The sequence below is a fragment of the Hyalella azteca genome, unplaced genomic scaffold (assembly GCF_000764305.2).
Source record: "Hyalella azteca isolate HAZT.00-mixed unplaced genomic scaffold, Hazt_2.0.2 contig2766, whole genome shotgun sequence".
Lineage (NCBI taxonomy): Eukaryota > Metazoa > Arthropoda > Malacostraca > Amphipoda > Hyalellidae > Hyalella > Hyalella azteca.
Window position 1 is genome coordinate 191370 of NW_025933028.1, and position 15793 is coordinate 207162.

The following is a 15793-nucleotide window of genomic DNA, read 5'->3' on the forward strand; positions in this document are numbered from 1 at the left end:
TCACTGACTGTCATGCTGTCACTCACCAGTCACAACCAAAGCTTTCCTGCCATTTTATGTGCAGCCCGATTCCTGCTGTATGAATTACCTACTACCCACCCACTCTGGAATAGTGGACAAAAGTTTTCTAGAATAGCTGGTAGTAATGATTTCATTGGTGATTTTTAGAATTTGTGGTTAAAATAGGCTATTATTTGTATTTTTCACAGAAAAACTTTGGAAAAACTGGGTAAAATTGGCCAGATTTGTGTCTTTTTTTATAATTTGTGGGTAATGGGTATCTTATGCCCAATTTTCTGTTAGGGCTGCTACTATCTAATTGTTATCATAAGTGCATGATTGGGCCTCAAAATTACAAATGTATTGAAAAATAGTTATTTTGAGGCCAAAAGATTTCTTTAATAAGTAGGAAAAATTGAATCTTGCAATACTACATACGGTAGTACAGTAAGTACACACCTTCAATTTCTTGAACAAAAACTCAAACTACAATATTCTTGCTTTATTAAAGCAATGTAATTATTATGTGGAATTCAAACCCTACAAATCCTATTTCTAACCAGTATTATTTTCTTTTAAATGATGACCTACAGATGGCAAGTTAAGGGCTGTACCTTCTGATTGCATTGGCTAATCCAAATTGAGGATTGGAATCTGCCTAGTTATTTCAGAAATCTTGTGTTCCAAAGTGAAAAATTTAAAAAACACACCAAATTTTGTGGCCCAATTGTGCACTTTAATAAACAATTAAGTACATAGAAATGATAGAATGTATATGATATCTATAAGGTACATATATATAATGATTATGGGTTCATGAAAATGGCACAAAAGCTCTGATCATGGCCCAAAAAGTTGATATATTCCATGCCTGTCCCAATTTTTAGCAGTATGTGCGCAAGATCCAATAAAATGTCAACTCCTGTGTCAAGAATGGTAGTATGGTTGCTAGACACACAATGTCTAACAAGTCCACAAGTATATACCGTATGTCAAATGTTGACAACCAGTTTTGGAGCTGTTATTTTGACAGAGCAGAGAATATAGAATAGCAAAAAATAATACAGTGCACTGCATTTAGAGTGTGCTGCCTTTAAAATGTTATACTAATAGTAAATTCACTTGGTTGTTTCTAAATGAATCAAGAGTTCCCCATGTTATGCTCAATTTCACCCATGCCATTAACCAATCACTATTTCACTTCTGTACAATTTAATTTTATCAGTACAATTTTCTTGGATTATGGATTCCATTTATTAATTGAGATTTTAGCATTAATCTGCAAATTGCTTATAAAGTGATTATCATTAAAATCATGTTCATTCTCTGACTCATGGTCATCATTGTAGTACTCACAATGAGCATTGATGTGCCCATAATCATCAAACTCATGACCATTGTTAAACTCAACCATCCTCAAACTCACAACCATTGTTAAACTCACAACCATCCTTAAACTCACAACCATCAATAAATTCACAACCATCGTTAAACTCACAACCATCGTTAAACTCACAACCATTGTTAAACTCAACCATCCTCAAACTCACAACCATTGTTAAACTCACAACCATCGTTAAACTCACAACCATTGTTAAACTCAACCATCCTCAAACTCACAACCATTGTTAAACTCACAACCATCGTTAAACTCACAACCATTGTTAAACTCAACCATCCTCAAACTCACAACCATTGTTAAACTCACAACCATCGTTAAACTCACAACCATCCTTAAACTCACAACCATCAATAAATTCACAACCATCGTTAAACTCACAACCATCGTTAAACTCACAACCATCGTTAAACTCACAACCATCGTTAAACTCACAACCATCGTTAAACTCACAACCATCATTAAACTCACAACCATCGTTAAACTCACAACCATCATCAAACTCACAACCATCGTTAAACTCACAACCATCATCAAACTCACAACCATCATTAAACTCACAACCATCGTTAAACTCACGAGCATCGTTAAACTCACAACCATCGTTAAACTCACAACCATCATCAAACTCACAACCATCATTAAGCTCTCAACCATCGTTAAACTCTCAACTATCTACTTTTCCTACCTCCATTTAAATGTATCAAATTGGCGCTTATCGCGAAAGTCTAAGTACATCGTTAAATTTTTTTATCATCATTCTGTTGCGATCATTGTAGATTTTTATTTATCGTTAGCTCACGATCGTCGCCAACTCACGATCTGCGATCTATGTCGTTACGATCGTGATCAGTTGAGAGTGCAGGTCGTAGTCACGCAATACCCCTATCGAGGTCAGCGTCTGGCCTGCCATGTCCGTAATCAATACGCATGGCTTCTCATGATCCATAGTCAGCTAAGAGCGCATGTTTCAACCATATTTATGGCCGCTGAATTTATTTATGTCCGCTGAATTGTATTTTGAACCGTATTTATGTGCGCTGAACTGTATTTTGAACCGTTTTTCTGGTCACCTAATTGCAGTTTGAACCATCGTTTCTGTGTTCACTGAATTGCATTTTGAACCACCGTTTCTCTGTTTACTGAATTGCATTTTGAACCACCGTTTTTCTTTTCACTGAATTGCATTTTGAACCACCGTTTTTCTTTTCACTGAATTCCATTTTGAACCACAGTTTTTCTGGTCACTGAATTGCACTTTGAACAGTATTTCTGTTGGCTGAACTAATGTATTTTGATTCTCATCTCCGTTCGCTGAACTGTTTCGAACCGTATTTCAGTTCACTAACCCGCGACGCACGGTATATATGCATGCTATTCACGGTATAGAGTTGCCCTTTGACTATGCCATGAATGTATCAACCGTCGCCAATTCTATTCGTATATAAAATCTTGAATTTAACTATGGAGGCTTGAATTAGTATAGAAAAGCTAAAAGGATAAGGGCTATACCCAGTTAAAATTTAGGGCAGGGAATAGAGCAGGCCGTCGCCGGCTGCAGAGCCGGCGTAGAGACGCGACAGAGCAGAAATGTCCGCTTTAGAGACGATATCGCCAGCCGCGTATCAGCGCTAATTAGCTTCTGAGTACCTGCCCAGGTGTGCTCTGACGCAGTTTTAGGGATAGATGGCCGGTTATTGTTTCACGGCTCCATCCTGCTAAAGCGCGACCAGCCCGGCTAAACCCGGCGCCGGTCTCGGCTCAAAATTTTAACTGGGTAGTAAGGTGATCACATAAACAGGGTTTGTACCGGTCATGGAAAACCTGGAAAGCCATGGAATTTGATTTTTTAGTTTTTCCCGGCCTGGAAATTTAAGTCATTGGATTTCATTTCAGGTTATGGAAAGTCATTGAATTTGCAAATAAATGAAAAAAATTTAGTTTTTTTCTGTGCTGCGTGTGTTAACCCATTAATGCCGAGCGGTACCATTTGGAACCGGCGGAGAAAAATGGATTCATAATTAAATTGAATGGTCAAATGACTATACAAGTGGATGCGTAGTTTTGATATACATCTTGTGCACGTTCTGGCAAAGTTAGGTTCTGCTGCGCCGACTACTCTCTTTTCAGTTAACATTCAAAGATTACCAGAACCAGGTCATGGAAAATTCGTGGATTTTTTTTCTAAATACCGGTGCAAACCCTGCTTATATAATTGAGACTTGGAAGATTTCGCTAAACGCACTCAGTTGTAGAGTTGCAGCAATGTTTGCTGGCCGAGCATTTTAAAAGAGTTCCTGTGAGAAATTTTGTTGAAGCATCTTGAAGTGCTAGGAAAATGATAAATTAAACGGAAAATCTTGCTTTTGTGATCATTGGCAACAATAATGTATTTCTGCTTGACAAACAGGAATTTTTCACCTTACGTGCTGTTTTTACGAGCACTTCAGGTTGTGTATGCAAATAAATGTTAGGAATTTGCATGTCTCCTGATGCATTTAGAAGTGTGAGATTTGGGTGAAAAAGTTACTTTTTGAATTTTTTTCATTTTTTAAATCGGAAACATTATTTGTATGCTAATGGCTGCTACTTCAAATGTCACTCTCAGAAACATGATTGGGTTTTATTGTACGAATAGTGGCACCTTCCTACCCCCACAGCATTGGCAGAGAGCGGACGCCCTTTAGTGGGGCCAAACTGGGTCAGGATGACCCAAACAGGGGTAAAAGTGCATCGCTATTTGGACGAAATCTCATTTTTCTAAGTGCGCACCACAATAAGCTCGTCTCTTGGTGTCTCTTATTCGCGTTTATATTTGTACTGCCTTTTCTATTACTTTAGCATTGCGCCGAGGCAAAGAATTTAAAACGATTTCTCACATACCTCTTTAGCATAGTCGAAATCAATCAATTACATTTATGAACAAAGTTTACTGACATTATTTTAATTCATATTCACATACTTACTTGGACAATGTCGTTTTTGGTCTTCAGGCTCTACTCCTAATCACCTTGGGTGCTACCGTGTTCATCATCACAACGGAAAACTTTCCGAAATTGTACAATTGTATTTTAAATAACCCGACATTCCGATACAACGAGAGTTTTATTTGACATCAGGTATTTAGTAGAGTTGGTTGCCGTGCATTTCGTACAGTTTTACGCCGTTCATTTAGATGCCGTGCCCTCAGAAGAGGTAGATGCCGTGCCCTCAGAAGAGGTAGACGCCGTGCCCTCAGTAGAGGTAGACGGCGTGCCCTCAGTAGAGGTAGACGCCGTGCCCTCAGTAAAGGTAGACGCCGTGCCCTCAGTACAGGTAGACGTCGTGCCCTCAGTAGAGGTAAACGCCGTGCCCTCAGTAGCGGTAGACGGCGTGCCCTCAGTAGAGGTAGACGTCGTGCCCTCAGTAAAGGTAGACGCCGTGCCCTCAGTAAAGGTAGACGCCGTGCCCTCAGTACAGGTAGACGACGTGCCCTCAGTAAAGGTAGACGCCGTGCCCTCAGTAAAGGTAGACGGCGTGCCCTCAGTAAAGTAGACGGCGTGCCCCCAGTAGAGGTAGACGGCGTGCTCTCAGTAAAGGTAGACACCGTGCCCTCAGTAGAGGTAGACGCCGTGCCCCCAGTATAGAGGTAGACGGCGTGCCCTCAGTAAAGGTAGACGCCGTGCCCTCAGTAAAGGTAGACGGCGTGCCCTCAGTAAAGGTAGACGCTGTGCCCTCAGTAAAGGTAGACGGCGTGCCCCCAGTAGAGGTAGACACCTCGCCCTCTGTAGAGGTAGACCGTGCCCTTATCTTGATGCTCGTGGACACGGCAAGCAAAAGTAAGCTTACTATATAAAGGCTCATCTGCTGCATATCTTTCAAATCCTTTGCTTTCCCTCGAAAGCCAGAGTTACACCCTTGCACGAATGTGATTTTCTTAACTTACAACCATCGTGAAAGTTGCGATCATCACGGAATTCCCCTTATAGTTACTAAACTTCCGATCAGTGTACAACTTTCGATCATCGCATAATTTTCGATCATCACATGACATCGCATAACCGCAACAACTATAATAATAGTCCCGCTAAACATTCGCATCAAAGTGTTTTACCTGCGTATTCTTACCATTCTATTGAATAGCGGCATGTTTTACAATATTTAGTTGAAATTTAGCCAATGCGCTAAAGTTGAAAATGAAGTCGATTTGTTCGTGCCGGACAAGTCGGTGAAGTTGAGGACGTAGTGAGCCAATTTAACCTTATGCCAATTAAGTTATGAATTTTTTATTTTCTATTAGCTTTCGTTTAGGTTTGTTCTTAACCGTTCCTAGACCCACGGTAGTGAACCGAGTGCAAGAGGCGTGCGAATGATATCAGGTTGACGCGGTAAGCAGGAAAGATTAGTCGCTTCCCTTACCCCTCACCGCGATACTCGTGAGCTGATGACGCTTGATTTAACTTATTTAGCGTTGCTGCTGCACACCCACTCATAACTCGTCGCTGTTCCGTGAGGTTGATGAGGCCGTAATAAGCTTAGTTAAGTTTACTGCGAAATTGGGGATTTCAAAGTGCCTGATGATTCATGATGTATCACGAGTGTACGTAGATATTATTATGTTTACAAACGTGAATCAATTCCCACTCGTTTTCCCTTATAAGTAAATGATTGATTTTTAAGTTTAACAATAGAGCAACTAGCTTAGAAAGCTGGCAGGTATATCATAATAATTTTGGTAGGATCGTGATTTATCTTTTGATTTGTATGCATGCGGATTCTTTCGTAATACCTCGTTAGAGCGAGCTGTTTATTTTCAAACCACGTGTCTAGGCAATGGTTAGAATAACAATTACTTTGTGTGCGCATAATGTGTACCGTTTGGATTTGACTGTTTATTCATTTAATTGTAATATAATTTTCTATTTAAATTTCAGATTGTACTTTCTGCGACTACCCTGATTTTATCAACTGTCTGACATCTTCTGACTCTTAGGTGAGTAAACAAGCGATAGATTAATATCTCTCATAATTGACAGTTCACTAGTTTACTGCTAGTGCATTTTAATTTGTATGATTTAGAGATGGTAACTTCGAATTGGGCGCTGAGAAAAATCGTATTATTTCTTATTCAATTTATTTCAGCCAAGACTGCGTCAATCTATCATCACAAATTATAAAGTGATTGAAAGTCGGAATATTTCTGTAGTAATTTGATATTAAATTTGATTTAAATTTTTAAAGATTGAATTTTTCTACCTCGAGAATAATTTGTAAGCCACCCCGAAAAAGTCGTATGTGCAACATGGCCGCTCGTGCGTCCAGTTGCTACAGGCTTCTAGGTTTGATCCATCGATAAATCGCTATGTCCCTTGACGGTTTAACCTTGGTACTCTGACCTCAGCACTCGCACGAGATCTAGGTAATTTTCATGAAGGAAATTATGTATTATATATCTATTATATTATTAAATGTATGATGTAAATTATACGTGTTGGTGAGATAGATGATTCTCAAGGTAAAACTGTTTAATATGATGCGTGTCTTGGTTTGTTTTTATAGATTGATCAAGACTTGAAACCTTCAAGTACTTGGAGCAATTCTTGCGGCGTTTTCGTTAATGATGGTTTCGCGTCGAAAATATATTCTCGACTTCTAATGAGCTGCTGTTCCAAGCCTTTCTATATTTTTTTCAATTTTGGAATTTACTTATTGTAACTGAGTTTCTCTTGAATTGCTCGGTTTTCTTCCGAAAACTTTCGTACATATTCTAGCCATAGATGTCAATCATGTCATCGATATTTTAATGATTACGGAATAAGTGAACTTATTTGGAAATAAATTTAATGTTCGTTCAGGAAATGATCTGGTCGTAATGTCTAAATAGTTGTACTGATGATACGCCCAATGTTCCCCGACTAAACTAGGTTAGGTTGACCCACTCGAAGATAAAAGTGCATCTCCCTTATTTTTCGATGTCTCCCTTATTTTTCTGAATCGTACTTCTAGGGAATAAATAAGAGAAGTTACCTAATGTGCAGAGTGTCTGCTTAGAATTTTGAAGGAATGCACTGATTAGACTCCTGCGTCTCGAAATAATTTTCTCGAAATGAACCGGGACAGACGAAACGAGACGAGAAAATTCCGGGAAAAAAATAACGGGACAGAGGGTAAAATTTGTCCCGGAATAAACGTATGAACCGAGACAAGACTTCTGTCCCGGACTTTAAAACTTGTGTCCCGGTAAATTATGAACCGGGACAACCTATTTTAACCGGGACGTCTCGTCTCGTCTCGGTATCGTCCCGGAATTCCAACGGAAGGCTGAAAATTGTCCCGGTTTTTATTGCGAACCGGGACAGAGCCTGTTGTCTCGTCTCGTCTCGTCTCGGATTAAAAAAAATACCAAACGCAGGAGTCTAGCACTGATCTCACTCCACCAGAGTGGCAATGGAAAAGCAGTGTTTTCTAGACTTTTCCTCAAATTCAATTTTGAGTTCTTTGAGAAGGCCAGTAAAGTAGTATCATAGATACTAGAATTATCATACATATGATACCATTATGATATCGGTTTAAATTTTGAGGAAATCAGGAAATCAAACATGAATTGATTCTGAAAATTCTCTGCTTTGCCACTATGCACTCCACCCCACCTTCCTCAGCCGCCTAAGCAATATATTTTATTGGCGAGTATATCAATAATATGTATTCATGCAGTGTGTTTGACGTGAATGCAGGAGGATAATGAGAATAATGAACCAAATTGATAGATTTTGTTCTGCCTATCTGAACATGAAGAATACTCATGATAGCCTGTGTTATCTTAATTGTAAGCGCGTTCCGTTACGCAGTGTAGGTTCTGTCTCATCTCTCACTGGTAGAACGCAAGGTTCTGTTTCATATAGACTTAGAATAGAATAGAAGTGTCGACACTGAAAAAATAGGCCTATATGGCCTGTTGCCGATTCTTGTACTTTTCGTGACTTGATTCACAAGGGATCCGGCTTTTGGAACCCGATCTTTCCATAACTGACTATTCGTAAGGTGCTAAGGCGCTAGACTTGACAGTATTCTATTCCATTGCGAGAAATACCAGAAATTTATGCACTTTAATCGCCACACGTGTCCTGCCAATATTCTGTTCCTAATTGTAAAATAATAATAATATGTGATTATTTGTAATTTTTATATTATGCTCCTATACGCTATAGGCAGGAATAGATCACTATGCCATGAATTGAAGTGAATGTAAAACGTATTAAAAGCTAAGTTAGTTGGTTAAAGTAAACCATCGTACTATCATAAAAAAAGTAAGTCAGCAACGCAATATATTTTCCAGGTTTGTTTAATTTATCAACGCCAACATTTTTTAAGAATTTAAAATTTGAACTAGTTGCTGAAGAAGATTCTTATTATGCCTCATTTCAGGTAAAAGTGTCAAGGTATTTAATTTCTCCATTCTATCAATTGCATGGCATTGAATTATTAACCTATTGATGCTTTCATCCGGGTGTGTCCACTGGGATTGACTGCAGCCGCTTACGCCGCGTCGGGCAGCGGTGGGGAAAACGAGTGCTGCTTCGGCTCTTTTTCTGACGATTTGCTGTGCCGCGCACTCACGTGAACGAATAGCAGTCTTTTTGTTGTTGGTTTTAGTTTATTCATTTTCCTAACTCTACTAATTTATAAGGATTTGTAAAAATTGTGTGTGCATTCGAAATATCTTGAATGGAATGAGCATAACATGAACGATTTGACGCTATAAAGAGAGTGAAGGTAGCAGGAAACGCTTCAGGCGACTCATGTCTGGGTCTGGGAATGGAGCGGCGAGTGCTTGAAATTTGCTCAGTGTCGTGTGGTCTGAGGTCGTGGGAGGGTGTGTGCGTCTCTTCCTGTTAGGCGTTGGCTGCTGCACTCTCTTGCCAAGAATCTGTCTTGTTTTATTTTGGGAAATTTACGTTTTGAGTGTTCATGCGGCAAGCTCGCAGTCTGTAGTACAAATGACTCTAAGTTAGATTAAGCTTAGTCTTCCTTGTCACTACACTACACCGCCCTGCCAAGCTACCAAACGCCTCTACCCCGCTTAGCAGCTGTCCCGTCGGCGCTGTAGCCTATCGAATAAGTTCAACGACAAGTCATTTCACCTTTGGTTACGTGCCTTATTTATTAGAGTACGTGCTGTGGGTATATTTGCTCAACATGGATCATCACTTTTCGCTGCTTGTCGTCTTTCTTCGCATAGGTGAGTACTGAGTACCGTAACTGTTACGGTCATTGCTATGTTCACATGTCATCCATGTGTGTGCTACGTCTGATAAACGGTCAACACGTATATCCAATTTTCTACTTGTACAATAGTAAAGTAACGTTTGATTAATTGAAATGAATTTATTGATACGAATGCATTTTATTGCATATACCTGAATGCTCCTGCTTTAACTTGGACTATGATTTATTTTTAATATCGCTTAACAAATATCGCTCTCTAAGATGCTGTCTTTACTATAACTATTCGTCTAGCGCACGAATAATCCGGGATTCAGGTAGGAATAACATTATCACAATTTGGCCATCTTAGGCACGGACGGGCTTCAAGCAAATTTGCCGTATAGTGATATTTTATACAGGAAGATAGCTTCGACTTGCACAACACACATTTCTTCCTGCATGCTGCATCGAATCTGCTAATCAGTTAACAGCAGTTTATCTTCTCGCTATCTTGGTCATTAAACAGAATTCTTGTCAGACCAGCTATACCAGAGAAATTGTTGTGCACTAAATAATAAAATATTATAATAAAAATATATAAGTTCTTTTGAGAATTTCCTCTCCAGCATTTTTGAATTTTTTATTTTATTGTATTACTCGCAAAAGGCTAAAGCTCATGATATATCATCGACGCTATCTAAATAATGCCATTTAACGCTATCTCTACAAGGGGGATGAGCCATCTACTCATTTATTATTGACAATTCATGTTTCAAGTATTTATTCCCACTTCAAAGTGAAGTTCAAACTAATCAAGAGATAGTTCCAAGTTATCAGTTATCTATCATTACTGAGCCTTGTAGAGTGAAACTTTCAGGTCGCATTTCTATGGTTTTGATATGTGACCAACGGTTCTATCCTGAAATTATGTAATTTAAACTTTCCTGGACTTCTACGCATATGTTGTCCAGTGCGACTCGTCAAAGAGAAAGTCACGCTGTGGATCGTCCATCGCCAGGGGCTCTATACGTAGCGGCAGCTCGTACTTCCTGTCAGGGTGTTTCGCTGTTTATCCGTCGGCCGGAGTTTTGACCTTCGTTTAGGCCTACGCAACGTGCGCTAACCTTCAAAATAACAGCATTCCCACCATAATATACGGCCTTCTTTTTAACTTGAACGTTGGGCTCAAAACTTAAGAATAACAGTATTCCCATCTTGATAACCAGCCTCTATTAAGTCATCGTGTGTTAATCTGTAGCACGACTGTCTTTCTTAGTCACTTGTTTCTTCGCCACTAAGGTTTTTTCGCCACCTAGTGATTCTCTGAAACATACCCCGCGGGAGCAAACCTTTAAACTAACCGTATATTTGAGCTTATGAGGGACTTTCTTTCAAGCCTAAGCTGCCTGTTCAAACGTTCGTTAATACCGTATTGGAGGACTAACAACTATCTTGGTTTAAGGCGTAAAGTATGTGTGCAAGCCTCAGCCAAATCAGTGTTTGTGAGCACTCAAAAGTAGAGCACAGTTCAGTTATTGTCAGTGCTACGTTATCAGTGATAAGATGCATCGTTAGTTCCGCCTTTCAAGTCATAAGGAATCAAAGGCGTCTGTATTTGCATTATAATTTGAATTTTATCGAATTTTTCTCTTGTGTAAAAAGTTTGGGTGATCATACCTAGCGTAGGTACCACATACTCTCGCTATTTTCTTATACCTAACTTAGAAACCATGAGGCATTTGGGGCCGCATGGCACGCAATTGTTTGGACTTTCGCCTGTTTGTGTGTAAAGTTGTAGGTTGTTGGTCTTAGTCGCCAGATTGGTTTGTTTAGCCAGCCAACAATGTGGTTTTCTTCGCCCATTTCAGTGGTGTTTACTGGCATGTAGTCGGCTGTACAGGGAGGCCCAAATAAACTTAACTTCCTCCCCGGGTGGCTGCCTTGTAGGCAATCGGCAACCTCGTATTTCCTCTCCATGTCTGCATGACGCTGGCTCAGAAATAGTGTTGTAATTATTCTTATATCGTCTGCAGGACACAAACACGGTAGCATATACTATTTGCAAACTGGACTCTCCCATACCTAGGAAACCTTGCAAGATTATGGTAGTATCGTGAACGGAATAATGCACCTTCCATGTCTCCAAATTCGAAATTGTAGTGCCCATCTATACGCTACTAAAGTACATACAGCAGATCAATTCACGATCAATTTTACAGCTTATGATCACAGTTGTGCATTATAATTTAGCGCCTGTGCCCCGTTTTGTTTTACAGAGCAGCGATCGCATCTGTTCGCTCGTAAACATTTCTCATCGTTTAGAGAGGAACGCGTCATATGCCTTTATGCTGAGCTTTCATTCTCAGTAGCCGAAGCCCTGAGCACGTGTCTACTCGCTAGTCTTGATATTGTCTTCTTTAAACCTTAACAGTTTTGCGAGCTTGAATGTTTCTTGCAGGCAAACAAACTTTTATTGAATTGCTTCGAAGAGAAAAATGAAACCGACCATGAATTGAATGACAGAGAGAAAATTTGTTGGATGCGTCCTAAATTGTTTTTTGTCTCATGGTTACTTTTTTCATGTATGAGGAACATATCATTGACATTTCTCTCCGTATTTATTCGAATTACATGAATGAAAACTGTTGTGTATATTGCTTCCCACTGTATAGTATATACGTCAACGGGTATCATAAATGTCAAAATCTCCTTACTCGTATTAATTGAAAGCAAATGGTTATTCTTCAAATATCTCGAGTCGAAAAATTGTCGAAATTGGTCTTACAATTATTGTTTTGATAAGAACTGTAGAACAGTTGTTCTCGCGATTATGGTAGAACCAACAGGAAGTCAACATGAACGCTTGATGACATAAACTAAGCCATCGCAGTTGTGACACATGAACTTGTGTTTGTTTTTACAACACTTCTCTTTAACTTCACTTCTTGTTGTTTGTCTGCCACAAATCTTGTAATCAAAATTTAATACACTTCTACTTATCCTATCGATCTGAAATTTTGCACACTTGTGTAAAGTTGGAGACAATGCATGAATCAAATGTCAAAATAAATTATTTTAAAAATTGATTTTTTTAATATTAAAATAATTGAAAATATAATTTTGTCAGCTACCGGGTACAAATCTTATAACTGATATTTGACACACTTTTACCTGTCTAATTGATCTGAAATTTTGCACACTTGTGTGAAGCCAGGCAATGCATCAATCAATTAACAGAATAAATAATTATAAAAATTATATATTAAAAAAATGTTATATAATAAAAAATTGAAAAATTAATTTTTTTAATATTCGAAAATTATATGATAAATTCATTGTACATCTGTAAGATTGGAGACACTGGATTCTTTGGAAGTGTTGTCTTTAAAATGTAATTTTTAAACGTATATTATTATTTAACTTGCGATCATTGAAGTGTTCTGACGGTAACTCCACTTACCCTGCCGTACTAAAAGAAAATCGCGAGTTTGTGGTCCAGTTAGCCAATAACTGAAGACTTATCAATCTAAACCCACCAATCATGGACGAGAAATCGGAAGCTACGTGTGCTTGTGCCGCTACCTTTGTCTTAGCAAGTTCTGAAAGTACGGCGCCTGATTTTTAGATTCGGATAGTATAGGTGAGGCTCAAAGTGTCTGTCTTAAAGTATCTATATAGTCAATATAATATACGTTTAAAAATTACTTTTTAAAGACAACACTTCCAAAGAATCCAGTGTCTCCAATCTTACAGATGTACAATGAATTTCTCATCTAATTTTCAAATATTAAAAGAATTAATTTTTCAATTTTTTTTTAAATATACACTTTTAATATATAATTTTTTTCATAATTATTTATTCTATTAATTGATTCATGCATTGCCTCTGACTTCACACGAGTGTGCTAAATTTCAGATCAATTAGACTGGCAAAAGTGTGTCAAATATCAGTTATAAGATTTGTAGCTGACAAAATTATTTTTTACTTTTTTTTAATATTGAAAAAAAATGTTTTTAAATTTTAAAATCATTTATTTTGAAATTTGATTTAATGCATTGTTTCCAACTTTACACAAGTGTGCAAAATTTCAGATCGATAGGATAAGTAGAAGTGTGTTAAATTTCGATTGCAAGATTTGCAGCAGACAAACTAACAAACAACAAGAAGTGAAGTTAAAGAGAAGTGTTGTAAAAAGTATTTGTGAATATCCGTCTCTGCTATTTGATTGTTTTGTTATTCCTGGCTCAAGACCCGTTAACAGTTGGCAAATTTCAACAAGCATTCGCTGGATAAGAACGTTCATTGCTGATTAAATGCTCGGTAATCATGGCCATTACGTATAATTCAAGAATTCTAGCTTGTAAGAGGACCAATAATTCTCGACTTGATTAAGATGTTCTTTCAATCGTGATGTATTTAATTAGATTATCGGTCTCAACGTGTTTATAATGTGAACCAAACGATGAACATGATAACTGTTGTAGTTATTTCGCATTATGAAGACCACTAGAAGTTACTGATATTCAGTTATAAAACAAATTTACACGATTTTTTAATCGTCATCGTATTTATTTAAATTGCTTTCAAGGAGATTCCTTCAAATTCCAGCCAACTTACCAATTTGTTTTCATTTATTATATTGTGTTTTCATCATTGTTGTCGAAATAAAGAGGAATCTGGGGGCTGAAATAATGTGGAAGATTGCTAGTGTTCTATTTTACTTTTATGTGTACTCGATAGACACACACTAGTAGTAGTCATTGTTTTTAATATATTTCAAATTCTATTTTTTCCCAGAGTTCATAACGTGAGCCTTATAAAGGCTCCCACTCAAGTATGACTACTGAAAAAAATTGCGATGTGCAGATGGTCTCTTGATGCGAATTATAAAACTTTCGCTGCTCTTAATTCACGTGTTGGACTTGCGGATTAAGGTCATGAGCGTGTTTTTTTTAATGTTCACGAAGACCGAAACATATTTCAAAAGAATCTGATGTAAACTTTTTATTAAGGACTGTATAGTGTATTTGGTTCCTCTTCATTTGGATCGAAGTAATATTAATTTTTCTCGGTATGAAAAGAATCCCGCGGCTCCAGGATTATGGCGAAGTAAATCAAATTGACTAACTAGTCTAGACCCTCCGTCTGATTTGTATTGCGTTCCACATTGCAGAGACTAAATATACTGTTATCGGACCGCCAAATGCTTGGTATTTCAAGTGCTGCCAATGTTGGGGTAACTTCGCGGTGACAGATTAGAGAGTACGTAGGTCTGTTGTGATAGTATGTAGTGAACTATATTTACCTTATTTATGTTCGTTAATTGTTGTTAGGTATTGATAAATTGAAAGTCTCAATGTAAAATAGTACCTGTTGAAGTATTACAATTAATACTTAGAGTTTAATACGTACTTAAAATAATACTCATCTCAATTAATACTCAGAGCATCAATTGAGCGGCATAAAAAATGAAGTGAGGCATACGAACAATTAAGTAATAATTTCTATACCCCAATAAATGGAAAGATTCTGAAACTCGAAAAATAATGTGGTCGTGAGGAGAGTTTCACGTTTTGATAGCGCCAGCTTGACCTTCTACTTGTGTTTCGCGGTGCTCGAGATGTGTCTGTTGCTCTTTATGTAGGTATATCTCTCGTCTGGTGCGTCATCCGCGTAAGTGCAAGAACCTTGACCTTTATATTATATTATGTATAAACCCATGTAAACATCTCGGCCGAAATCGAAGACTAGCTGTTCACAATCGAAGTTAATGTCATTATAAACCATTTTCATTCATTTTATTCCAGTTTATTACCTCCTATAAATTCGTTAGGAACTAAATAATCCTGTGCCTGCCGATCATTAAGTGTGCGCCGGCCAAGGTATGAAGTAGGAATCTGAACGGGCTAGGTCGTTCTGGGTCACGTTGCTTGAATCGTACTCGTATAATCTTCGTTTGAATCAGCGCAGGTAACAGACTTTGCGTGTTCATTTACTAAAGACGGGCGTAATTAAAAATTTTATTGGCACTATCAATGGTCTAACGTCGGCTCGCTTAGTGCCCACCAATATGCCGGCTAAAGTTCCTATCAGAGGGATTAGTACCGAGAAGCCATCTGTTTTTTCCGTTGCCACTAATAGCCTGCCCTTGTTTTTCAGTTCAGTACATGACTTTTGATTGCAAAGAAGTAGATCGCGAGGACGTAACG

At 38.1% G+C, this 15793-nt stretch overlaps 2 protein-coding genes across 3 annotated transcripts in view; both read left to right on the forward strand.

The window, feature by feature from the left end:
- Positions 1–15793, forward strand: part of LOC108667473 (phosphatidylinositol 4-kinase beta) — a 63654-nt gene that overhangs the window by 1982 nt on the left and 45879 nt on the right. The window contains exon 2 of one of the 2 annotated variants that reach the window (XM_018154498.2): positions 6313–6371. The gene's annotated coding sequence lies outside the window, so the exon portion shown is untranslated. Of the gene's footprint in view, positions 1–6312; positions 6372–9235; positions 9618–15793 lie in introns of those variants that run through there. The other variant, XM_018154499.2, reaches the window with a different exon arrangement.
- On the forward strand, positions 1432–4933 carry LOC125179571 (dextranase-like; the record flags this gene model as incomplete). Its single annotated transcript, XM_047885691.1, is given in 3 exon segments — positions 1432–1523; positions 1665–2057; positions 4519–4933. Coding segments are annotated over 3 exon segments (900 nt in total), but the record flags the coding sequence as incomplete, so codon positions are not given.